Below are 25,740 nucleotides of genomic sequence, written 5' to 3' on the forward strand. Positions count from 1 at the left end.
TGCCAAGAATTTTATGAAGATATTCTCTGAATCTCCCTCTTACTTTACTTAGAAGTGCTGCCTTGTGTTGTATTTCTATTTATCTTCATCTCAAAGTCAATTTGTGTCTTGGTGGTGGAGAAAAGGGCAAAATTGTTTAAACATAGGACTAACTAAGGCTCTTCAGTTGATATTACTATAAACTTTTTTCTAATTTAAGTTAAATATGTTTCAACCAAATACACATTGCTATGAAAATGAATTCCTGTAACTGTAAATCTGCTGTGTCTTTGATCCTGCCACCTATACAACTATAATCAGTTGACATATCCATTTCAGATATCAGTTTTATGAATTAATCAACCATCGGATTTTTTAAAAATACTAAGTAAGGCTCTTTTCCATTTCAGAAAACAGATAAAAAGGAAAATTCAGGAAGTTTGGAGGCCATAAATGAGCCTATTCCCCAGCCTATGCCTTTTCCACCCAGCATTATCAGATCAGGATCCCCAAAATTGGATCCTTCTGAGGTCTACCTGAAATCTAAGACTTTATATGAAGATAAACGTAAGTAGTTGTGGAATATTTCAGGAGAGCATATAACAAGATAAATTCGGATTTATTTTAGACTAGGACCTTCCCATCTTTCAGAAGCATATTGAAAAGTTATTCCTTCATTACCATTTTAATAGAACTCTGGACTTCTTCCATGTATATTCAACATTCACACATTCATTTTTTTCAAAATCATGTTTTAAGTGGTAGTTATCTACCAGATGCCATACTAGGTAACCAGAATACAGAGATAAATAGGTTACATAGGACCTGCACCCAAAAATATTATTAGAACTAAATGGAAAAAGACAAATATGTAATCAAATAGTATACAAATAAATACATGTAATAAGCCTAACAGGTACAGTGATAGAAAGATGAAATGGATAAATTAGGATCCAAAGAAGGAATATTCAGTTTTATCAGCGGGGGCAGTAGAAAGTGTCAGGAAAAGCTTCATACTCGAAGCAAAGCTTTAACTAAGTCATCAGGGATAAAAAAGTGTCTATGAGGAAGATAAAAGGGAAAGATAGAAGGAATAGCACGTGCACACTGGCCTTGCATGACTTGGGTTCTGCAAGTAGTTCACGTTCACTGGGTGCAATTGGCAAGGAAAGTCACAGAGGAGAGCAGGAACAGATTGAGGAAGGCCAATGATGCCCTTCCAAGGGAGCTGGAGTTGGTCATATAAATAACAGAGAACCACAGAATGCCTTTAACTATAAGGAAGGCATAGTTTTATGTTTTAGAAAGGTTTCTCTGGCAGGAGTATGAAGGATGAATCAGAGGTGTATGCAGTTTGAGGAAGGGTGTGCAATTTGAAGAAGAAACTAAAGAGTTGACTTCTTAAAGGAGTCCAGCTGAGAGATAAAAAGAGAGACTGCATAAGCAGAAATTCATGCATGTTCCTACTAATTCACTTACTAATGATAAATCTTTTCCAAAGTAAAATTGCAGATTTAAATAGGTATAATTTTTTAAAATTTATTTGTTCTTAGAAATAGATGTAAATCTACCTTGGAAAAGATATGTACAAGTGGAATATATGTGTAGTTGACTCAATGCTTATTTAACTAGTTGCAGAACTACATCTTAATAATCCCAAGCCATATTCGGAAAGATGAAAACCAGTTGTATGCATAGCAAAGCAATAATTTAAATTAGCATAACTATGTAGAATCCCTTTCTTCATACTTTCCATTCATAGCCTGATACATTATTAATACTGGTATAAACTCTGCAGTCCCATCAGGCTTTGTCCATAAAATAAGTCAGTTGAACTGATGACTCTTTTTTTTTTTCCCCCTAGACAGAGTCTTGCTCTGTCACCCAGAGCTGGAGTGCAGTGGCACGATCTCAACTCACTGCAACCTCTACCTCCTAGGTTCAAGCAATTCTCCTGCCTCAGCCTCCTGAGTAGCTGGGACTACAGGCATATGCCACCATGCCTGGCTAATTTTTGCATTTTTAGTAGAGACAGGGTTTCACCATGTTAGTCAAGCTGGTCTCAAACTCCTGACCTCGTGATCCGCCCATCTCGGCCTCCCAAAGTGGACTCTTTTAATCTCTAAAGTTCTACAATTTTAATAGGAAGTATATATCAAAAGATATTGCTTCTGTAGAATATTATCAGGAATTTACTAATCTCACTTTTTATATAGTTCCCTGACATGTTTTCTTCTGTCTTTACAGTAAATACTTCTTACCTGTAAATAACATTAATATTTTCCCAAAGAAAAAATTTTAGTCATGAAATAGATTTTTGTGACTTAATATTCTTTTTTTTTTTTTTTTCTTTGAGATGGAGTCTTGCTCTGTTGCCGAGGCTGGAATGCAGTGGCACGATCTCAGTTCACTGCAACCTCTGCCTCCCAGGTTCAAGCAATCCTCCTGCTTAATATTCTAAGGAATACAACCTACCCTTTGAGGGTAGGACAGTATAGGTTAGGAGGTTAGACCCTGGAAATCAACCTGGATTTAAATCTTAGCTTCGCCACTTGCTAGGTGACAATGGCCAACTTACCTAGACCCTCAGTTTTCGCACCTAGAAAATGGGGCTAATAATAAATGTTAGCTCTTAATTATTCTCCTTTAAAATGCTATCATTTTGCAAAACTAGGCTAGGTAAGTAGTTCATATGGAATACTTTTCTGAGAGAAAGGTATTAGCTTGAGAGCAGGAATAAGGTATTTTACAGGCACTCTGTACAGGAGTGCCTATACAGATTTAATGTACAGGATTTAATGTGCCTTACCCAAGTGTTAACTTAGGTCATTTGCACCTGTCAAATATCAAACTCAAGTTTGATCATTCTGAATTCAACATTGTTATATTGATTGGACAGCATTAGAAGTTAATGGCAGTGTAATACTGAGTATATGGAAGTGAGAGTAAATGTTTCTAAACAGTCTTCATACAGTTTCCTTTAGAGCTCAAAACAAGGATTTATAGTTGAATTGTGTGTGTGTTACACTCTTGTGCAAATTTGCCATATTAAAAAGTTCTGAGATTGTAGTTTATTGAGTTACTCTATAATATCCTACTAAATATTGGACTTTGTTTTAATCCTTTTAAAATAAATCATAGTATTTATATTTTCTGATTTTCCTTAGCACCAAACACCAAAGATTTGGATGTTTTTCTTCGAAAACAAGAGTCAGGGTTTGGCTTCAGGGTGCTAGGAGGAGATGGACCTGACCAGTCTGTAAGTGTCACTTCTTTGGAACATGGCTGTTTCCTGTTCAAACGTTTTGAGTGATGATTTGGTGGATTATGGTGTGTTTTACGTTTTTTTTTCTCTAACAGTTTCATTAATATGAAGAATAACTGCATTTCTATTAGTATCATAATCCCTCAGTTATTGTGGTGTAGCTGAGGCTAAAAACTGTGGGTAAAAACTGAATATGTCAGCTGCAAATTAGACAGTGATTAATTTATTTACTTCTCTGTGTGAATAACTACATAAAACTCATTTTAAGTTTATATTTTCCTTTGCCCTCATTAAACAGAGTCTAAGTAAGACATTTTCCTTCTCTAAGAAACCTATAATCCCATGTCGTCTTTCCCACTATGACTCTATCTTCTGGATGCTCCATAAATGATTGGCATGAGCCTGTGCATATTGTTTCACCTCGTCTTATTAATAGGTTGGCATTTTCATGGTCAGTACTTTGCATGTCATTTCATCTGTACCTTTGAAACTAGAGGAATATAAAATAATTAATATTTTTGTCCAGAGGCATAAGGGTTATATTTGCAAAGCATTTGAAGTCTAGGATTTTGTTTACACATGATTCTTACATAAACTTGTTTTAGAGAACAAATGTAGTGGGTTTTGTTTCTAAGTTTTGCTCTTGGTTTGAATAACAAAGAAGTAATGTGTTCTGTAGAATTTTTAAGAACATATTTGCATTTTATTTTATATAATATCAATATATTATATATCAAAAAATATGGTTGGAAGTTAGGTGAAGAACAATAATCTTTAAAAATTACAGGCTTCTTATTTCTGAATAGAACATTTGATTTATGTAGTATAAATTTGTTCTAATTGGTCATATTGGTTACAGTTACAACAGTCATTGGAAACACATAAAACTTAAGGCAGGTTGCCCTATGTAAAACAAATACTAGATACTTTAATTGTTCTTGGTGGTATTTGTATTTTTATTTTATTGCTTCCTATTTTGTTGATACTTATAATGTTCACTTAGACATTTTAAGAATTTGTCTCAAACAACTTAGAAGAAACCTTTCTTTTCTCTTAAATGTCAGATTTTAGCAGCTCTGAAACTAGCCCAAACATTCAGGATTGCCTAATTATAGGATTCTAATGCTGGTGAGCAAAATGAACCAGATTTGTTCACCTAGATGCAAGTGAAGCTTCAGGCCACTCTGTTCCTGTTGAGATTTAGAAACAAGAAATGTCTCTGTGCTGTGTATATTGAACTTGTACTGTTAGTCATATGTGATGGGAGTACCGTTGAGAATGATCCCAGTTGCTGTGAACAGTATATAGAAAATCTTGCCTGATGACATTGAACAGACTTTTAATAGCTACTCTGCAGACTTATATTTTCTGAGTTTAGTGTTTTGTTTCATTGTAATGATGGGGATAATGGTGGTGCTTTTTGAGTTATCGAACAACTTTGTATTTTCTATTTTCTTTGTACATAGCCCTGAAGATCTATAAGGGATTACATAATACAATGTGGTTATTTGAAGTGCCATTTTGGAGAATGGGCACTTTCTCAGATAATACCTTTCTAAAATATGACTGTTTTCATAGTTGAACTGCAAAAATCTGTTGGTTTGCACAATGCTAAGTTAGGAATTCCTTAACTCTTCAGCTAAACTTTACACTGTGGACCAAACTATACTTTGTTATCTTATCAGATATATATTGGGGCTATTATTCCCCTGGGAGCAGCTGAGAAAGATGGTCGGCTCCGTGCAGCTGATGAACTAATGTGCATTGATGGAATTCCTGTTAAAGGGAAATCACACAAACAAGTCTTGGACCTCATGACAACTGCTGCTCGAAATGGCCATGTGTTACTAACTGTCAGACGAAAGATCTTCTATGGAGGTATGTGAACTTGTTCCTGCTCTGAAAAGTTAAAAAAGAAACAAAGATACTAGTCTACTTCCTGTGTAGTTTTGCAGGTTATTTTATTACATTCAGTAGTATCTAAGATAACCCATTTGGTGTGATCCAGGGCCTCACTGTGGAAGGCTATGCAAAGATAAAAGGATTCAGAAATAATACTACTATAAAAAAATAAATTTTGGGCTTCTATATTAAGATTATTTTCATATATTGATGCATTTTGCAGACGTATTATAGGTGGGAGTATTGATTTAAATCCGGTTTTGTTTTGTTTTGTTTTGTTTTGTTTTGTTTTGTTTTGTTTTGTTGAGTTGAGGTAGAGTCTCACTCGTCACCCGGGCTAGAGTGCAGTGGTATGAGCTCAGCTCACTGCAACCTCCACCTCCTGGGTTCAAGCGATTCTCCTGCCTCAGCCTCCTGAGTAGCTGGGATTACAGGCACACATCACCACATGGCTAATTTTTGTATTTTTAGTAGAGACGGGGCTTCACCACATTGGCCAGGCTGGTCTCGAACTCTTGACTTCAAGCGATCCACCCGTCTCAGCCTCCCAAAGTGCTGGAATTACAGGCATGAGCCACTGTGCCCAGCCTAAATTTGTTTTGTTTTGTTTTTTTAATAACAAATACACAATTATTGAGTCATACCAAGATATCCCACTAGCTGAATATACAAAGATTTTTGGATCCCAGTGAAATCTGAACTACTAAAGGAAAGTAGGATGTTTCTACTTGAGAAGTTTTAGTATAATTTAACATTTATTGAGTGCTTACTATGTCCTAGATGCATGGATTATTTTATTTAATCTTCACAACACTATGAGGTCATTATCTAGTTCTATGATTACTCAGAGAAAGGCTGAGAAACAAATAACTGGTAAGAGGTAGGGCCTGGATTAAAACTTGCAGTTTAATTCAGAGATCAGGGTTTAAACCATAGCATTAGGATATGAATATCTCTTATAGTTTCTCATCAGTAGCTTTATGAATAATTAAATAGGAATTCTTATAAGTGAATTCTTTCCACTTTAAAATTAAAAAAATACAACTCTGTAGCACAAGAATATAAGCCTCATGAAGGTATGAATTTTTATTTGTTCAGTTATCTGCCGTAAGCTCAGCACCTAAAAGAGTGCCAGTCTGATACAAAGTGGACATTAATAAATGTTGTTAATTGGATGAATATTTACATCACTCTTAAAAATGAGGCACCGTATTTTTTATTGCAACATTCAAAGTAAAGGCCTGCCTCCTTTGGTAAATACCAGGCATTTAGAATGCATGTAGATTGTAATGCAGTACTGCCTCAATTTGGTTGTGTTGGAGGCCAAACGTAACTACTTACAGTAAAATTGTGATGTTATACAACCTATGCTCTTCCCTGGAAAGAATCATGAAGAAGTTTCATAGTAGTTTGGTATTATTGGAGACATTTTAGCTAATACATTCTAACTATGCATTTTGAAAAAAAAAAAGAAAAAAACATATTCTTAAAACCATGTGAATTTTCAGCCAAAAAGAGACCTTATAAATATGGACATGACTGCAGTGTGTTGTGGTTATTATTAACGATGGTTTGTACCAAATTATGGCAAAAAATATGGCCTTTTTAAAAAATCAGTTAGGACTTTGTGTCATTCTCAAGTTCTGATGTCATCCTTGAAGAGCAGAAAAAGGTGTAGGTTAATTGGCCATTTATCAGCAATTTCATATGACCCTGTCTATGCCCAGAAGTGTTTGCTGTTCATGTGGACAGCTTGTTATGTGTCCCAGCAAGTTGCGGGGTGGAGGTTGGGGAGGTGGAAGGCTGAGAACTGCTAATGATGAACTCATATCATCACTCAGGAAACTGCAGTTGCAAAACGTATCATATAAGACAAATCCTGTACAGGTATCAAACTGTTATAATGGGACAGCATTTCTGCCCTGATGCTTTAACCTCTAAGACAGACATCAATGAATATCAGTCACTGAACTAAATTATATTTATAATTGATTTTAAAAGGAAGTTCATGTGTCATTCCTCATTATGTGTTTCGTTAAAATTATTGGTCCATATTATAAACCTTGATGGAACTAAAACAGTTTTAGGAAGAATTTTTTTACTATCAGATCTCACAGAAACTTTGAAAAGCTTCCTTTAAAATGAGATCATGAGGTCAGGAGTTCAAGACCAGCCTGGCGAATATGGTGAAACCCCATCTCTTCTAAAAATACAAAAATTAGCCAGGCATGGTGGTGGGCACCTGTAATCCCAGCTACTCAGGAGGCTGAGGCAGAAGAATGGTGTGAACCCAGGAAGCAGAGGTTGCAGTGAGCCGAGATCGCGCCACTGCACTCCAGCCTAGGTGACAGAGCAAGACGCCATCTCGGGAAAAAAAAAAAAATGAGATAACATGAGATTGTATGTATTTTTCAGTAATCCACTCTGAGGATTTGGGAAGTCAGATGGACTGCTGTTGCTTACATCTGCACTCAGATTATACCCGAAGCTCACATGTGGGGCTGCTTTTCTATTCTTTATGTTATTAGAAACTGAATTTTTCTGTGAGAGGCTTAGCATAAAAACGCTTTAGTCACCAGAAATTATGATGTTCCAGAAATATCAAAACTGATCATGTTTATTATAGAAAAACAACCTGAGGACGACAGCTCTCAGGCCTTCATTTCAACACAGAATGGATCTCCCCGCCTGAACCGGACAGAGGTCCCAGCCAGGCCTGCACCCCAGGAGCCCTATGATGTTGTCTTGCAACGAAAAGAAAATGAAGGATTTGGCTTTGTCATCCTTACCTCCAAAAACAAACCACCTCCAGGAGGTAAGGGCTATTGTATCTTATTGTCTCTCCCTGCAAGTCCAGTTTTCTGAGGCTCCCACTGGAGTTTATGAAATAATTAGGAACTATGTATAAAATGCCTTCGGTACTTATCTTTTTAAGAATGGTGAATACTTTCCTTATTTTCAAAATTTGGTGATTTGAACCGAACCTTCCAGGCTTCAAGTTTATCTATTATCTCACATTCTATAAAATATTTAATAAGTCTCAGTAGCTCCATTTGCATCAAGGTTATACTGGAGACAGTATGTCATAGATACGGATTTAATGAAAGGTATAATGCTGACTTTTAAGAAAATGGGGATATAGGTTTTGAAAATTAGGATAAATCGTGTATGTAGAAAATAGAGACTAGAAGCAATTGAGAAGAAGCAAAGCAGATTAATAGAAAAATCTTGACCCAAATATGTCGTAGATATTTTATGTTATTATTTAATAATAATTGCTGTAGTCCAGCTATAAATTACCCTTGTTGAATGATAAGAGGCATACCTTTTATAAATGTTTCATTGAAAGGTAAAAATTTTGTCAACAATTGGAAAATGGATCTAAATATCTTGAACCAAGTTTAACAGAATATTCTAATCCAGAAGATGGACGTATTTATATCAGTTCCATGATCAAAGGAGGAATTACATCTGATATATTCAGGGCTGTTACGATCCAGCAAATGAAATATTTGTCTTGATGTTTCTATAAAATAATAATTTTTAATATAAATATAAAATCCAGTTGAATATGAGAACCAGCTCCAAGTCAAATAATAAAAATCTTTGACCACATGAAAATATGCCCTTGCCTTTACAAGTCAGTTTGATTATATTTTGAATAATGAGATCCTTTTAGACCAAGTGGTTGCTAAAACCTTAGTTTAAAAAAAAGAAAACACTTTTAGGAAAGTGTTGTGAGCCAAATCAATTTGCAAAAATCTTGCTAAAATTAATGGAAGTGTATATGGGAAAAAGAGTCCATGACATGGATGAGTTATTGCTATAGTATTAGGTCACTGCTCACTGATACTAGTTTCCATCTTCCCAAAGCAGTTGCCATGGAAACACTTGGAACTGGAACTGTCACTGATGCTGTGAGGATGATAATATGGCCTGTGTCAGAAAAATGAAAGGAAAGCAGCTTTTAGGTGGTTTTCATGTTGTATCATTGGAATCAGTATTTCCAAAAACAGATAACCATTTAGGATAATGATATTGTCATTCTCGTAACATACAATAACACCAGGCATTCAGATTAACTAAAACAGTGAAAGACTATTACTCTAGCAGATAGATGCTAACCACTTTCTATACTGAAGATATTCCCTTTCTGGCACTACAGAAATTTGGGGAAAGTTTGGTGTTCACCATAAAACTAAGCTATATAGAGGAATTCAGTAAAATAAGTTTCATTGCTTAAATATGTTTAAGCATATTTTTACATTTGTTTATATTTAACATGTTATATTAAATTTTAATATATTAAGTATTTTTATTTGTATATATTGGTAAATTTTTAAAAATTTAAAAATCTTTAAGTAGTTTTATATTTCCTTGTTTCAATCATTTTTTACTATTGTGATGGTTTTACCTATGGAGGTACTTCATCTCTTTAAGATAGTGTCATTAAGTGTTGTGTCTTGTAATCCAACAAACTTGGATTCAAGTCCTGCTTATATCTTTTAATAGCTGTCTGATCTTGGGCAAATTACTTTCCCTCCAAGAGCTCCAGTTTCTTCCATAAAATGAGGATGATAGAGACACTCCCTGTCTCACGAATGTGAGGATTAAAGGAGACAGGGTATGTGAAGCCCTTAGCCAAGGCTTTCAGTAAATGTTAGCTGCTGTTGCTTGTTGTAGCTTCTGCTGCCATTGTTATCATCATCATTATTTAGAAAATTGTCACCGTCTCTTAACTTTTCTTTTAAAAAAAACTTTTAAAAGTTCGTCAATACTTAATAATGAGATAGGAAAGAAAGCCCAATTAAAATGTAAGATTGAGGCAGCAGCTAACGTGTGGCAGGAGATGAGTATTTGCAGCTCATTAATTATCAGGCTGAATGGTAAATTAGGCTCAGGTTGTTGATGAGTTTTATGTAAAGTACTTGAGATTTTCAGTCATGGTGTAAAACCACACTGAAATGCTAGTTAATAATCTCATAAAATGTTGAGGCCTGAGAGTATTCTTGCTAGAATTTTATTTTTCACATATAGACAGAAAAAGGGTCCTGGGAAAGCTCCAATGAGGAGCTTTCACTCAGAGAGACTGAACACTTGCTGCAAACTGTATGACAGAGAAGGTTTGGTTCAGAAAGGAGTTAGCACAGGTGGAAAGGCAGGAAACCTGTCTGTCAGAATAGATCATTCTTTTCTTTTTTGTTGTTTGTTCGTTTGTTTGTTTGTTTGTTTGTTGAGACAGTCTTACTCTGTTGCCCAGGCAGGAGTGGAGTGGCGTGATCTCGGTTCACTGCAACCTCTGCCTCCCAGGTTCAAGTGATTCTCGTGCCTCAGCCTCCCGATTAGCTGGGATTACAGGCATGTACCAACATACCTGGCTAATTTTTTTTTGTATTTTTAGTAGAGACGGAGTTTTGCCATGTTGGCCAGGCTAGTCTCGAACTCCTGACCTCAGGCGATCCACCCACCTTGGCCTCCCAAAGTGCTGGGATTATAGGCGTGAGCCACCGTGCCCAGCCAGATCATTCTTTATGGACCTCATCTCAGGTATTTTCTGATGACTTATGTCTCAAGAAGAGTTCCTACTAGCATCTGTGGTACCAGTTATGGAATTCTGAGTTTCTCTACTGTTGACTTTTTCAAAGATCAGGGATCCAGGTCTAGCATCCTCACAATTTGTCTAAGTGCTGAATGAATGGAGTACTTAGAAAAGGCCTCTATTTAAGATTAAAAAGACTTGGCTAGTTTTTGCTTTACCAGTACTTCAGAGCTTTTAGTGTTATTCCTTCTTATCATATAGTTTTCAGTTCTGGTTGCAAAGGATTTCTTTGAAAAGGGAACATTTCCAGTTACTGTTCTTTGTTTCCTGAAAAGAAATGTTTTGAGAGCACTAAAGTGATCTCAGGATCTGGACAAGCCAGGCTATGAGACAGATTTAGGCCAAAGATGAATGAAGATGGATAAGTTGGCTTTATGGCAAATGCCTGTAGACTTTGTGTATCAACAAAAACAAGGCAGGACTGAAGGCTTTTCCCTAGCTATGTGAACTCTAAGGGGTTACCTTGAACAGTTTCCCAGTCCGTTTAGAAAATGTTCAGAAGCTACCTTTCTACTGGTCTGTTTGCTATTTTTAACTGTTCTAGTGACACTGCTATAAATACTAAGACAGGAACAATCTGACTACTTTTACCTTCCCTCACCCAGACAACCAGCCCTTTAGGAAGCTGTATACCACCATGCGCCAATTCTTTTTACCACATCGCTCGCAGGCTGAGAAAGGGGACCACTAAGATTTCAGAGATTAATTCTATTTAATGCTTTCCCAAGTCTGAACAAGCGCCTTTTAGTGAGCCAAGGAACTGAATGGTTTTCTTCTCAGGGGCTCTAGAAAGAACACTATGTTTGAGTCAATCTTTTGTAAGAAGGAGAATAACTGAGATAATGATTTAGAAGGTCACCACAGGGCCACCGTATGACCTGCCATATGTTTCTGGTGTGCCACCTGTTGTAGAATTAGTGAATCAACTCATAATGCCTGATATGACATGGCCCTTTCTGCACTGGCATTTCTCTAATTACATTGTTTGTAAGGAAAATAGAATAATAAGTGCTTGACATAATTCAGAGCTAAAAGGCACTTCCTTCCAACATTGATGTACTATTTTAAGATAAAATCTGCCACTGTGTATTCCTAGAAGAGCCAGGGCACTGCCTGTAGGGAAATAAATCATCATAAAGAATAACTTTTCTACTCCAAACGAAGGTCTATTTAAATGTCTCTTACATACTCCTAGATATGATTCAGAAATACTAGTAAGGAGCAGGTTTTACTGTGGAAATTAAACATCATTCACAGTGCCATTCAAAAATATGAATTATCCCTATTCAAATCAGTCAGTAGTCAGCAGGAGCCCACATACCTGATAAGTTTAAAGTTTACTGACCTAGGCTAGGAAATTCTCGGAGAACATAGAAGGAACGTTTGTTTCCTAATACAAATGCTGCCGGTTGCATGGTGGAAAATATTTTGTTTGACAAGATTTCCTGAATATAAGAGAACTCATTTCAAGCTATAATAATAGCAGAGTGTCTTAATAGTTAGTCCAGGAAGGCCCTTAGCATTATAAGCTAGAGATACAGTAGAGCTACACAGAGCATCTTTGCAATTGTATTAGACTCAGCTTTGTGTATTTGGTTTAGAATTTGATCCATGAGTCAAGTAGTCTTAACAGTTAACATTTAATGTTCCAATTCCACACTCAGCTTTTCAAATTTTAAAAAGAGCCCAAGGCGTAAATAAGAGGAATTAATTTACATGTGGAATTAAGTATGATTCATTTTAAGTGTCAGTCATTTCACTGTACCTGAATTTCTGACCAATAACTACCAAGTGCTAAACCTGAGTTTGACCTGCATTTATTTACAAGGTTCCTTATGGGAGCAAGTGCCCCTTTAACAGAAGCAAAGATAGTCTTATTGTAGCAGTTTTTAAAATAGCTAAAAACTTGTTGCAGCTTAAATGGCCAACAATAAACAATGAGACATCTGATCAGTCAGGTGGTATCAGTGAGATTAGTAGCTCTTAAACAGAACAATTGGGATGAGAATGTAAAAATTAGAAAAAGGTTTCTGGTAGGTAGAAAATAGCAAAGAGGTTTATATGCTATGATTACAACTGTGTAAAGAGTATTTATGCATGTGGGCAAAAGTGAGAAGTATGAAAATAGTTCCGTTTGGATGGGATGATGACGTGTGGTACTTTTCTGTTATGTTTTTAAATAATTTTCTTTGATGTTATGTTGAATTTTTAAATGACATTGATTATAAATCTAACACTAGCAGAAATCTTAAATAATTGAAAAACCTGGGGGTTTTTTTCCCATAGTTATTCCTCATAAAATTGGCCGAGTCATAGAAGGAAGTCCGGCTGACCGCTGTGGAAAACTGAAAGTTGGAGATCATATCTCTGCAGTGAATGGGCAGTCCATTGTTGAACTGTCTCATGATAACATTGTTCAGCTGATCAAAGATGCTGGTGTAACCGTCACACTAACGGTCATTGCTGAAGAAGGTAAGGAGCCAGTAGACCCTCCTGCCCCAAGCTGATCCGAGAGGCACAAAGCCTGTGGGAGGCAGTGGCCTCCTCCAGCACTACCAGAATCACTGCAGGGATAGAACTGTGTATGCATGCTAGAGTCTCATTCTTCCCCTTTTCGATTTAATGAACTTAAAAGACAACTTATTATAAAATTGCCAGCAGCTCAAGAAAAATAATCCAGCTAGTGAGTGTGGACCATTTATTTATGTGCTAGAGAAGCAAACACCCAGAAGTGAAAGAGAGGGGTAGTACTTTTCAGATCTTATTTTCTTAAAATAATGTCTTAAGTCTTGGCTTCAGTGAGAGAAAATCCTTTAAACAGTTCAAAGAAAGTCACTGGTGATATCAAGTCTTTTATGTCAGGCCCATGCCACAGTGTGCCTTTCCTTGGGGGCAGGGCTTTGTTCTGGGCAGCTGCTTCGTAAACAGGGTAAAGGAGTGTGTGGGAATGGCTAGTAAGTGGGGCATAAAACACATACTGGCAGCCCTGGAGTCTTACAAACATGTTTAATGTCTTGCCTTGCTGTAAAGCTGCCTTTTGATCATTAAGAATTTCTAATTAGGAACCATCTTTAGCCAGTCCATATTCTTTGTGAATTACAACATAACCACTATGTACTGCTCTCATTTTTCCTGATTTTGCAAAACTAACAAGGAGAAGCCAAAAACAGAATTATGAAGGGTCAGTCTTTGATATTAAAATTCCTCATACTGTAATGTGTATTCATGTTCCATTTTCTCCCATGACTCTCTAATCTAGTTGGTTTCCAAGTCTTTTATACTTCCTGGTTGTACCTTTTGTTTCTGTTCCTACCACACCACTCTCGTCCATTTATTTCTAAGGTATTACATAAATCTGTTCAAGATGCTGTAGGGGTTATTTCTGCATGGACATGAATTGACTTCACTGCTCCCTTAGGCCCTGTCGAATTCTGGGCAGGATTCCAAGATGCTGTGACATCCCTGCCTTTGTTCTTTCCCTTCTGCATTCCATTCCTATACTCTTCTCAGACTCTGCTGATTCTTTTCTAAAATAATCCCTTGTAGAACCTCCACTGCTTCCCCACTCTCTGCCCAGAAAGTCTTCTGTGATTTTGCTCTCAGCCTGCCTTTTAAATGTACTTCTCAGTATTCTCTCCATACCCTCTCTAAGCTGGGCCTCACTGGCCTCTATGTACATGGCCTTCACCCCAACCCCAACTCCCATAGCACCTCCTATCTCTGCACTTCACTGGACATCATTCTTACATAACTCTATCCCTATTTAAATGGTCTGCTCTTTGTAAACAAAAAAACATATTGTTTGACAATGATACTAGATGCTCAGCATTTTTTTTTTTTTTGAGACAGGGTCTCACTCTGTTGCCCAGGCTGGAGTGCAGTGGCACAGTCATGGCTCGCTGCAGTCTCAACCTCCTGGGCTCAAGTGATCCTCTGACCTCAGCGTCCTGAGTAGCTAGGACTACATAATTTTTAATTTTTTTTTTTTTTTCGAGATGGGGTCTCACTGTGTTGCCTGTCTCGAACTCCTGGGCTCAAGCGATCTTCCTGCCTCAGCCTCCCACAGTGCTAGTATTACAGGCATGAGCCACCGTGCCTGGCCAGCAAATATTTTTTGAATGAAGGAATGAGTAAACGAATGAGTGAACAAAGTAAAAGTTAGGAGATGTTAGTTCTGAGGCCTTCTGTCGCATTACCTAAGCAGAGGCGATTTAAACCCAATAAAAGAAGTAAGGCTTTTGACAAAGGCCACACATACCCATTAGCTAGTTACATGACAAAAAAAGCTACATGATATTTCTAATCTTCACTTTTTTAACTGTAGAACTGGAGTAGTAATATCTATTTCAGGATTATCATCAGGGGTTAAAGGTGAAAATATACATAAACTGCATAAATACCCTACGGTGCTCATCTAATATCATTATTTTACCTACATGACTGGCTCCCTCATTCAGGTCTCTGTTTAATCTCACTTCCCAAGGAAATAATAATAGTATTTAGTAAGTGTGTACTATGTGACAGGCACTGTCCTAAATGCTTTACATATATTAACTAATACAATAATCCTAGGCAGGCACTATGGTTTTCCAATTCTTATAGATGAGGAAACTGAGTCACAGAGCAGTTAGATGAATTGCCTGTGGTTAAAAAATGTTCTAAATGCTTACTCTCAATATCTGTGTATCTCGTCTGTGAACCACACTTTGGGTAGCCTTGGGATAGATTGTTAGGAAAAAAAACTACTTCTTTCTCCAGAAACTTTTCCCCCAAAATTAGTTTAATGTTGATGGTATTTTCTCTAAGAGATTATCCAAGATTGTTCAGAATTTTTCTTAGAATAAAAGTTCCCTTTCACATTCTGGCCCAAACACTTGTGGACAGACACTTAAGATTTCCTGTATAATGTCAGTTCGTGTTCAGAGAAAAGAGAAGGGTGGAGGGAAGCTCCCTAGAAGATATATACTTAAAGTATATTTCGTATGCAGCCACAGCCTCTTAAAATACAGTCACATTTTATATGTTAAATCACATTTCAGTGATCACACACTATTTTATTATGCTCTAGGTTTTTTTAAACTGTGAAAACATTCAGAATCTCTTATTTTTCTTAGGAAAAAACAGAAAATCTTCCTTCTGTCCATAAAGATCTCATTCATGGAGTTTGTAAGTCTTCCAGGTTCTTATAAAATTCAGTATAAAATCTATCAACTGCACTAACGAGTCAAATGAATATTTATAACTCTAAAGCTATTTTCAGAAACCACACATTCAGATCAATACCTCAGAGCAGCAGAGCTTCCCATCTGATACTTCTCCCCTTCTCTCCATCAGCCATTCCCCATTGACAGGTAAAAGACAGTTACCTAGAAAATGAACAACTCTTGGTCCCTCCATCCTTTTTTCCCCATTTGCTAGATGCTGTTTAATATTTGTGCCTATGTTGCCAAGGATATGGTAAGGCAAGTGTCGTGTTTCATAAAAGACTTCCAAACTGTAGCCAGGACTTGAAACTGTTCTCTATCATATGGCATTCCCCACAACACTACCGCCTCTTCCTCCGCTATGGTATCTTCTTTTTAAATATGGAACATAAATTTACTATATCTGGTAGTTCCTGCTTACTGTAAAAAGAAACTTAAATTATATAATTTTTCAAAATTAATTTCAAATTTTTTGTCAGGCCTTGTTAATTTTAAGAGTGAACATAACTTACCAAAGGCTACCAAGCACTCCTGTTGGAATTGATTCTGGTAGTGTTGCAATACTTTTGTTTTGTTTTCAATTGATTTATCTGTTTATTCCCATTTGTCTCCATTTTCCACTCTCATTTCTCTCACTGCTCCCATTGGCAAACATTCTAGTATGTTTTATGTACTGCATTTTATTTGTACGTCTTTTAAAATACATTTTTTGTTGTGTGTTGGCATTTATTTTTGAGTTATGTAAATGTTATAGATTTTACACTGGGTTTTTCTCAGAACCATGTTGTTGTTGTTTTCTTTTAATGCCATTTTACTGTTCTAGGATCCAATCCAGTATTCCTCATGATATTTAGCTGTTGTGTCTTTTTTTTTCTTTTTAATTGGGATAGAATTCATATACTATAAAATTAATTATTCTAAAACATACAATTCGGCCTGGCGCCGTGGCTCACACCTGTAATCCCAGCACTTTGGGAGACCAAGGCAGGCGGATCACCTGAGGTCGGAAGTTCGAGACCAACCTGACCAACATGGAGAAACCCCACCTCTACTAAAAATACAAAATTAGCTGGGCGTGATGGCGCGTGCCTGTAATCCCAGCTACTCAGGAGGCTGAGGCAGGAGAATCACTTGAATCCAGGAGGCAGAGGTTGCAGTGAACTGAGATTGCGCCATTGCACTCCAGCCTGGGCAACAAGAGCGAAACTCCATCTCAAAAAAAGATATATATATATATATATATATATATATATATGTGCAATTCAGTGGTTTTTAGTATATTCACAGGGTTTTGCAATCATTACCACTAGTTCCACATTTTATTGCTCCAAAAAGAAAGTTCATACCCATTAGAAATCACTTCCCATTCTCTTGAAACCCCCATCCCTAGGCAACCACTTATCCACTTTCTGTCTCTGTGGATTTGCTGGGTATTTCATATAAATAGAATCATACAATATGTGGCCTTTTGTGTCTGGCTTCTTTCATTTGGCAAAATGTTTTCAAGGTACGTCCTAGTTGTAGCATGCATCAGTACTGCATTCCTTTTTATGACTAATGAATAATATTTCATTATGCATACATATATTTTGCTTACCTATTAAGCATTTGATAGACATTTGAGTTGTTTCTACTACTGTGAATAATGCCACTACAAACGCTGTTTGATAGGTTTTTGTGTCGTTGTATGATTTCATTTTTCCTGGTCGTATACCTAGGATTGGAATTGTTGGGTTACATGGTAACTATGTTTAGCTTTTTGAAGAACTTCAAAACTGTTTTCCACAGCAGCTGCACCCTTTTATATTCCCACCAGCAATGTATGAGGCTTCCATTTCCCCATATCTTTGCCAACACTTATTTTCTGTTTCAGGGGTTTGTTTTCTAGCCATTCTAGTGGGTATGAAATGGTATTTCATTGTGGTTTTGATTGGCATTTTGCTGATGAGTAATGATGTTGAACATCTTTTCATGTGCTTATTGACTATTTGTAAATCTTCTTTACATAGAGAAACATCTATTTAAATCCTTTGCCATTTATAACTCAGTTATTTGTCTTTTTTATTGTTGAATTGTTTTCTGAATACTAGACCTTTATCAGATACATGGTTTGCAAGTATTTTTCTCCCATTCTCCATTTGTCTTTTTACTTTCTTGATACTATCCTTTGATGCACAAAGTTTCAGTGTTGAAGAAATCTAATTCCTCTATTTGCAGGGGCGGTGCTTGTGCTTTGGTATCATAGCATCATATGTTTTTAAGATTTATCTGCATTGCTGGGTGAACATAATTGATTGCTTTTAACTGCTTGACTGTTTTCCATGAGTATTTACCACAAATAACCTGTCTACTTCCCTATAGACAGTCACATTGCCTACAACACTGCAGTATTACAAACAATTCTATAATACACGTCTTCACATATCTATGTTACAAAACAGTGTGAGAAGCCAGGCGTTGTTGGCACATGCTTGTAGTCCCAGCTACACAGGAGGATCACTTGAGCCCAGAAGTTTAGGCCAGCCTAGATAACATAGCAAGACCTTATCTCTTAAAAAATAAAAAAAACAGTGTGAGAATTTCTGGAAGTGAAATTACTTGATCAGAGGGTATACAGGTGCTTGATTTAATATTGTCAGATTGTTGCATCCATCTACTCCCACCAGCAAAACATTGAGGATTCTTATACTTTACTTCCCCACCAGTACTTGGTATTATCAGCTTTTGAATTTGCCAGCCTAAAGGATGAAGGTGTTGTCTCATTATTTAATTTGCATTTCTCTGATTGCCCATGAATTTCAGCATCTCTTCATATGCTTGAGTTTTTTTCTTGTGGGATTTCTGTGTTGTTGAAATTTAGTGGATGCTCATGAATTGTATGGACTTCAGTAGTACAATTTTGTTTTAGAGACTGTAAATATCTTTTTCTGCCATCTGTATGTTCTTTGACCATGGTACCATTTATTATACAGAAATTCTTAATTTAGATGTAATCAAATTTGTCACTTTTTACCTACAGCTTAAACTCTTGAGGTTTTATTTAAGTCATTTTTTCCCCACATCAGAGATTTTTCTTTTATATGATGTAATACCAGATTTGTAATTTTGATTTTTGTACTTAGGTCTTTAATCCATCTGGAGCCTACCTTTGTATGTAGTTTTAGGAGGGATGTAGTTTTATTTTTTATTCTTAAGATGAGCCAGATTTCCCAACACCAGCTATTAGCCAGCACTTCTTTGCCTTATTTATTTGTGATGCCATCTCTCCTATATATCAACTTCCCCTTTAAACATGAGTCTCCAAGTTCTCTATTCTGTCCTATTAGTTTATTTGTTCTTGGACTGATGATATATGTGTGTGTGTTTTTTTTATTTTTTTTATCTATAAGTTTGTGATACATCCTAATATATCTGCTTATTAGGGCAAACCTATCTGTCTCCCTGTTTCTTGAAATTGACTATATATTCATGGAACTTTTCTATATAAAATTTTAGAGCAAATTATTAAGCTCCTCCAAAAAAATCAAAGTGCAGTTTTTTGGGGATATATTGTGTATACGTGTATATAAATATATATGTGTGTGTGTATATATATTTTGGGGGGGAGAATATCTTTACATATTAAGTCATCTCACCAAAGATCATGGACTGTATTTCCAATTATTCAGATCATCATTTATGTCCTTTAATAGAGTTTTAGAGTTCTAGAATGTTCTCTCATAGGGTTCTTATTTACTCTTGGTAAGGCGATTCTCAATAGATTATAATGTTTATTGCTGTAGTTTACCTGTGGATTTTGTTTTTATCTTTTGAAAATACACTTTCTTTTAAGTGTATTATTATAGGCATACCTTGGAGATACTGCAGGTTCAGTTATAGGCCACTGCCATTAGGTAGTGAATATTGCAATAAAGTGAATCACATGAACTTTTTGGTTTTCTAGTGCATATAGAAGTTATATTTACACTATACTGTAGTCTTTTAAGTGTGCAATAGCAGTATGTCTTAAAAAACAATATACATACCTTAATTAAAATATACATTATTGCTAAGAAATGCTAATGATCATCTGGGCCTTTAGTAAGTCCTACTCTTTATGCTGATGGAGGGTCTTGCCTTGATGTTGATGGTTGCTGACTGATTTGGGTGGTAGTTGCTGAAGGTTGAGGTGGCTGTAGCAATTTGTTAAAATAAGACAATAATAAAATCTGCCACATTGACTCTTTCCTTCACTAAAGATCTCTCTGTAGCATGTGATGCTGTTTGATAGCATTTTACCCACAGTAAAACTTCTTTCAAAATTGGACTTTGTCCTCTCAAACTTTGCCACTACTTTATCAACTAAGGTTATGTACTATTCTAAATCCTTTATGGTCATTTCAACAGTGTTCACAGCATCTTCACCAGGAGTAGATTCCGTCTCAGGAAACCACTTCTTTGCTCATCCGTAGGAAGCAAATCCTCACCTGTTCAAGTTTTGTCATGAGATTACAGCAATTCAGTCCCAACTTCAGGTTCTACTTCTAATTCTGTTCCTTGCTGTTTCTACCACATCTGCAGTTACTTCCTCCACTGAAGTCTTGAACCTCTCAAAGTCATCCATGGGAACTAGAATCAAATTATTCCAAATTCCTGTTAATGTTGATATTTTTGACCTCTTCCCCATGAATCACGAATGTTCTTAATGTCATCTAGAATCCTTCCCAGGTTTTCAGTTTGCTTTGCCCAGACCCGTAGAAAAATCACTATCTGTGGCAGCTATAGACTTACCAAATATATTTCTTAAAATACTAAGACTTGAAAGTCAAAATTACTCCTTGATCCATGGGCTACAGAATGGATGTTGTATTGGAACTCATGAAAACAATATTTGTCTCCTTGTATTTCTCCATCAGAGCTCTTGAGTGACTAGGTGCATTGTCAGTAAGTAGTAATATTTTGAAAGGAATCTTTTTTTCTGAGCAGTAGGTCTCAACAGTGGGATTAAATTATTCAGTAAATCATGCTGTAAACAGATGTGCTGTCATCCAGTCTTTATTGTTCCATTTTTAGAGCATAGGCAGAGTAGATTTAGCATAATTCTTAAGGGCCCTAAGATTTTTGGAGTGTAAATGAGCACGTGAATTCACCAGCTGCATTAGCCCCTAACAAGAGAGTCAGCTGCCTTTGAAGCTTTGAAGCCAGGCATTGACTTCTCCTTTCTAGCTATGAAAGTCCTAGATGGCATCTTCTTCTAATAAGAGGCTATTTTGTCTACCTTGAAAATCTGTTGTTTAGTGTAGCCACCTTCACCAATGATATTAGTTGAATCTTCTGGAAAAGTTGCTGCAGCTTCTGTATCAGCACTTGCTGCTTCACCTTGCAGTTTTATGTTACAGAGATGACTTCTTTCCTCAAACTTCATGAACCAGCTTCTTCTAGCTTCACACTTTTCTTCTGCAGCTTCCTCAGCTCTCAGAATGGAAGAAAGTTAGGGCCTTGCTCTGGATTAGGCTTTTGCTTATGGAAATACTGTGGCTAGTTTGATCTTCTATCCAGACCACTAAAATTTTCTCCATATCCAGCAATAAGGCTGTTTCATTTTCTTATCATTCATTTGTTCACTGGAGTAATATTTACAATTTTCTTCAAGAACTTTTCTTTCGCATTCACAACTTGGCTAACTGGTACAAGAGGCCTAGCTTTCAGCCTGTCTCAGGTCTCAACATGCCTTCCTCACTAAGCTTAATCAAGTCTAGCTTTTGATGTAAAGTGAGAGATATGCAACTCTTTCTTTCACTTGAATACATAGAGGTCATTGTAGGGTTATTAATTGGCATGATTTCAATATTGTGTGTCTCAGGGAATAGAGGGGCCTGAGGAGAGGGAGAAAGATGGGGAAAGGCTAGTTGATGGAGCAGTCAGCACACACATATTTATCGATTATGTTTGCCATTTTATATGGGTGTGATTAGTGGCACCCAAAAACAATTACAGACAAGTAACTTGAAATTGACATACCCAGTAAGCAAAGGTGGAAAACCTGGGAATTTCCAGATGGTACAAGAATATACATATCAAAGATCACTGACCACAGATCACCATAACAGATATAATAATAATGAAAAAGTTAGAAATATTGGAAAAATTACCAAAATGTGACACAGAGACATGAAAGTGAGCACATGCTGTTGGAAAAATGGCACTAATAGACTTGCCCAATGCAGGGTTGCCATAAACCTTCAATTTACAAAAAATGCAATAAAGTGAAGTGTACTAAAATAAGGCATACCTATACTTACAGACAGAAAGCCCAGCAAAAATGTAATTCTCATCGAAGGAGAGCTATACTTAACCCATTGCTTTACTATTTTAAGAATTTTCAAATAAAATTCAGAGAGAAGATAGGCCTATTTGACATTATGGAATAAATATTTGACTTTGTGAAGTAAAATAGCTTATAACAGAAAAAAAATGGAGAAGCCGTGTAGCATGTAGCACGGGTTGAAGGACTAAAAATGAAAAGAATCCCAGTGATAGGAATTTTTTCTTAAATTTGATGAAGACAACAAAAAACATGTAACTTTAAAAGTAAGCACCAATTTGTGGTACATTTTGCCTAGAACTGAAATGTCTCATCTAGAATAGAAGGTAGAGGAAAACTTGAAATTGATCAGATTACTTCTATTGTCCTGCTCTGATGTTATACACTCATTACAATAGCCAAGCTAGTAACGCCGATGAATTATCTCTCTTGACCACATGCAAAGGTACAAGTATCTCCCAGTCATCTCGTTGGCAAATGGAATTTTCCCCATCATTTTCTATCCCCTTAATAGTAACCATGAATTTACAGTGACTGAAGAGAATCCAACTCTATACTGGGCAGTAAAGTTTAGAGACAGGTAACTTGAAATTGACATACCCAGGAAGCAAATGTGGAAGAACTTCTGGAAATTTCTAGTGAGTACAGGAATATCGAGATAACTGAGGTGTGATTCTTGCAATCAAGGAGTTCAGAGACTAGTAGGAGAGACAGGTGTTCTGCCAGCTCTGACACAATGTGGGAAATGCTGTGAGAACATTGTGATCACAGTGTGCTTAAGGAGCCAGGTAGGATTTCACAGAGGAGGTGACATTTTGAACATAAGGTGAAATGGAAAGGCAGGAGTGCCCAGGTAACAAGTATCTTATAAGCAAGAAAACGTCACCATAGGTTGTTTTTGTTCGTTTGTTTGAGATAGAGTCTTGCTGTGTCGCCCAGGCTGGAGTACAGTGGCATGATCTTGGCTCATTGCAACCTCCACTTCCTGGGTTCAAACGATTCTCCTGCCTCAGCCTCCCAAGTAGCTGGGACTACAGGCACATGCCACCACACCCAGCTAATTTTTGTATTTTTAGTAGAGACGGGGTTTCACCATGTTGGCCAGGCTGGTCTCGAACTCCTGACCTCAGGTGATCCGCCTGCCTCGGCTTCCCAAAGTGCTGGGATTACAGGCATGAGCCACCGCGCCCAGCCCACCATAGGTTTTTTACACAAGGCAGTGGCATGTTTCAACTTATGTGTTAAAACTGGAGTCTAAGATGGCAAAGAGAGCAGTTAGGAGGTCAGTATAAGCAACTTGTTAAAGTTACTCAGGAAAAATAAAATTCATGATAGCAATATAAAAGAGCAACAGATTTCCAGGTCTCCAAAAAAAAATAATAAATAAAAGTTCATAGCCCACTGTACTCCCACCCTCCCTTCCTGGAATACTTGAACTTAAAGAGGAAACACAACCCTCTGGGTAAGTTCGGCCCAGAGGTTGGTTCTGCATCTCCAGGTCTAGTACACATTGTTAAATCCATGTTCACACCCAAGCCAGTAGCCAGAGGGCGTAGAAACCCTCAGGGGCCACCTGGCTTGGCCATATACCATTTCTTCCTCCTGCCACTTTCTACTCTCTGGCCTGTGTTTTTAGAATACTCTCTAGCTTCTAGATACAAGAAATTTTTCAATAAAAATAAGCGATTTATCTGTGTTTTTAGTCTCACAGAACTTTGGAAAGTAACAACTTAACCCAAGCAATAAAATAGTGATGCATGTATTAGAGTAAAGCCTGAAGTTTCAGCTTTCTCAATGGAGACTGCATCTTAATATTCATATCTCTCATCTTTAACATGAGATTTTCGCTATTGTATTCTAAGATTCAGGTTATGTCAGCTTCCACATGTTTTTCTAACTTAAAATATCCTCTACATTTAACATTTTCATAAAGCAAGGTAAAGATTTCAGCATATATGTTTAAGGAGAAATGCAACCCCAAGTGAGAGATATCATTTTGATGAAGATGATGGTGATGATGAAAATGATGATAGTTATAATAGAAACTGTTATATTGTGACGATTATATGCCAGGCACTATTCTAAGCATGTATATTTATAAGCTCCTTTGATACTATAACCTAATGAGATAACTGTATTTCCCCTTTTACAGACAAGACAATTCAAAGCACAGAGAACATAACAGATTTGCTTAAGAACACACAGCTAGTAAATGATGCGGTCAGGCTTAAACTCTGTCCATCTTGCTCAGAGTTCATGGTCTTAATCATTAAGCTGTGCTCCCTCTCTCTGATACTTTAAATATCCTATGCTTTTATATTTAAACATAATAAAATGTTTCAAAAGTTTCAACTTCAAAAATATGAGTGCCAGCGTTAGGCATCTTGTTTAATTGTCCCCTCCTTGCCATCTAGTTCTAGGTGTAGGCAGTCAGTATGCTTAGCTATGGAAGCTACCTTCAAGGAACAGCAGGGAGTCCAGAGCTGTTGGGAATGATACAGAAACAAATGTAATGTTTTTCACCTATATTTGTGTTCTGAGAAAATAGAAGCAGTAGGATATTTATAAACATTTGTTAGCACTCAGGATTCTATAAGTTTGTCTTTGGTTCTCAGTGTCAGGCAAAATAACTGCTCCTATATTGAAGATGCAGGTTCAAAGGTGTGAGTGTGGTTTGCAGACTGGCCTCCGTGTTCCAGCATTCCTGAGACCCGGCTTTGTTATCTAGAATGGGTTACCAATTATTAGGTGTGTGCTCTGGAAACCCACAGAATAGTTCTGTCTTCTAGGTAAATATTATGTTCATTTCTGAATTTTATGTTATATGGATGACTAAAACACAGGTGAAAATGGGGACATAATATGATTCCTGTTCTCCTGAGACATAAACATTAATCAAAAGCCACAGGGAAAAAGATGTTAATGTGCCAGTTCCAGACAGCTGACAATAGTGCTGTTCATGCTGAAGCCACTAAAGTCAGTACAGCAATAGCCATCTGTTATTGTCTCACCTTCACAGATCCACTTGGCCTTCACATTTTTATGTACAAATTCTTATTTCTATTGTTTTCTCATTTGAACAGAGCATCATGGTCCACCATCAGGAACAAACTCAGCCAGGCAAAGCCCAGCCCTGCAGCACAGGCCCATGGGACAGTCACAGGCCAACCATATACCTGGGGACAGGTGGGGCTATTCTCAGGTTTTGATTTTGTTTTTTTCTTATTCTCTCCTATTGCTCTGCTATTCATAACCCCACTCCCCATCATCCACCCCCATACAGTAATGCAGATGCCAGCTGTTGAGGTCAAAATGACAACTCTTGCCTGTTCCTCAAATACCATCCCCATCACCTCCACCCATTCAGTACCTTCGTCCCTCTTCCAGCCTCCATCCCAGGCACAGCCAATCTTGCCTGACATGCGAGGATTAGAAAGAAATGACAGTAGCATCTGACTCTGCTACTCTTGGTCCTCGTAGTTTTCAT

At 36.9% G+C, this 25,740-nt stretch overlaps 1 protein-coding gene across 5 annotated transcripts in view; it reads left to right on the top strand.

The window, feature by feature from the left end:
* Positions 1-25,740, top strand: part of MAGI3 (membrane associated guanylate kinase, WW and PDZ domain containing 3) — a 280,859-nt gene that overhangs the window by 241,325 nt on the left and 13,794 nt on the right. For all 5 annotated transcript variants that reach the window (XM_063625725.1, XM_063625727.1, XM_063625724.1 and 2 more), the window contains exons 12-17: positions 390-546; positions 3,147-3,238; positions 4,930-5,122; positions 7,773-7,961; positions 13,032-13,217; positions 25,337-25,439. In XM_063625725.1, coding sequence (XP_063481795.1) covers positions 390-546; positions 3,147-3,238; positions 4,930-5,122; positions 7,773-7,961; positions 13,032-13,217; positions 25,337-25,439 — 920 coding nt within the window. The remainder of the gene's footprint in view (positions 1-389; positions 547-3,146; positions 3,239-4,929; positions 5,123-7,772; positions 7,962-13,031; positions 13,218-25,336; positions 25,440-25,740) is intronic.

This window comes from Symphalangus syndactylus, chromosome 12 (genome assembly GCF_028878055.3).
Source record: "Symphalangus syndactylus isolate Jambi chromosome 12, NHGRI_mSymSyn1-v2.1_pri, whole genome shotgun sequence".
Lineage (NCBI taxonomy): Eukaryota > Metazoa > Chordata > Mammalia > Primates > Hylobatidae > Symphalangus > Symphalangus syndactylus.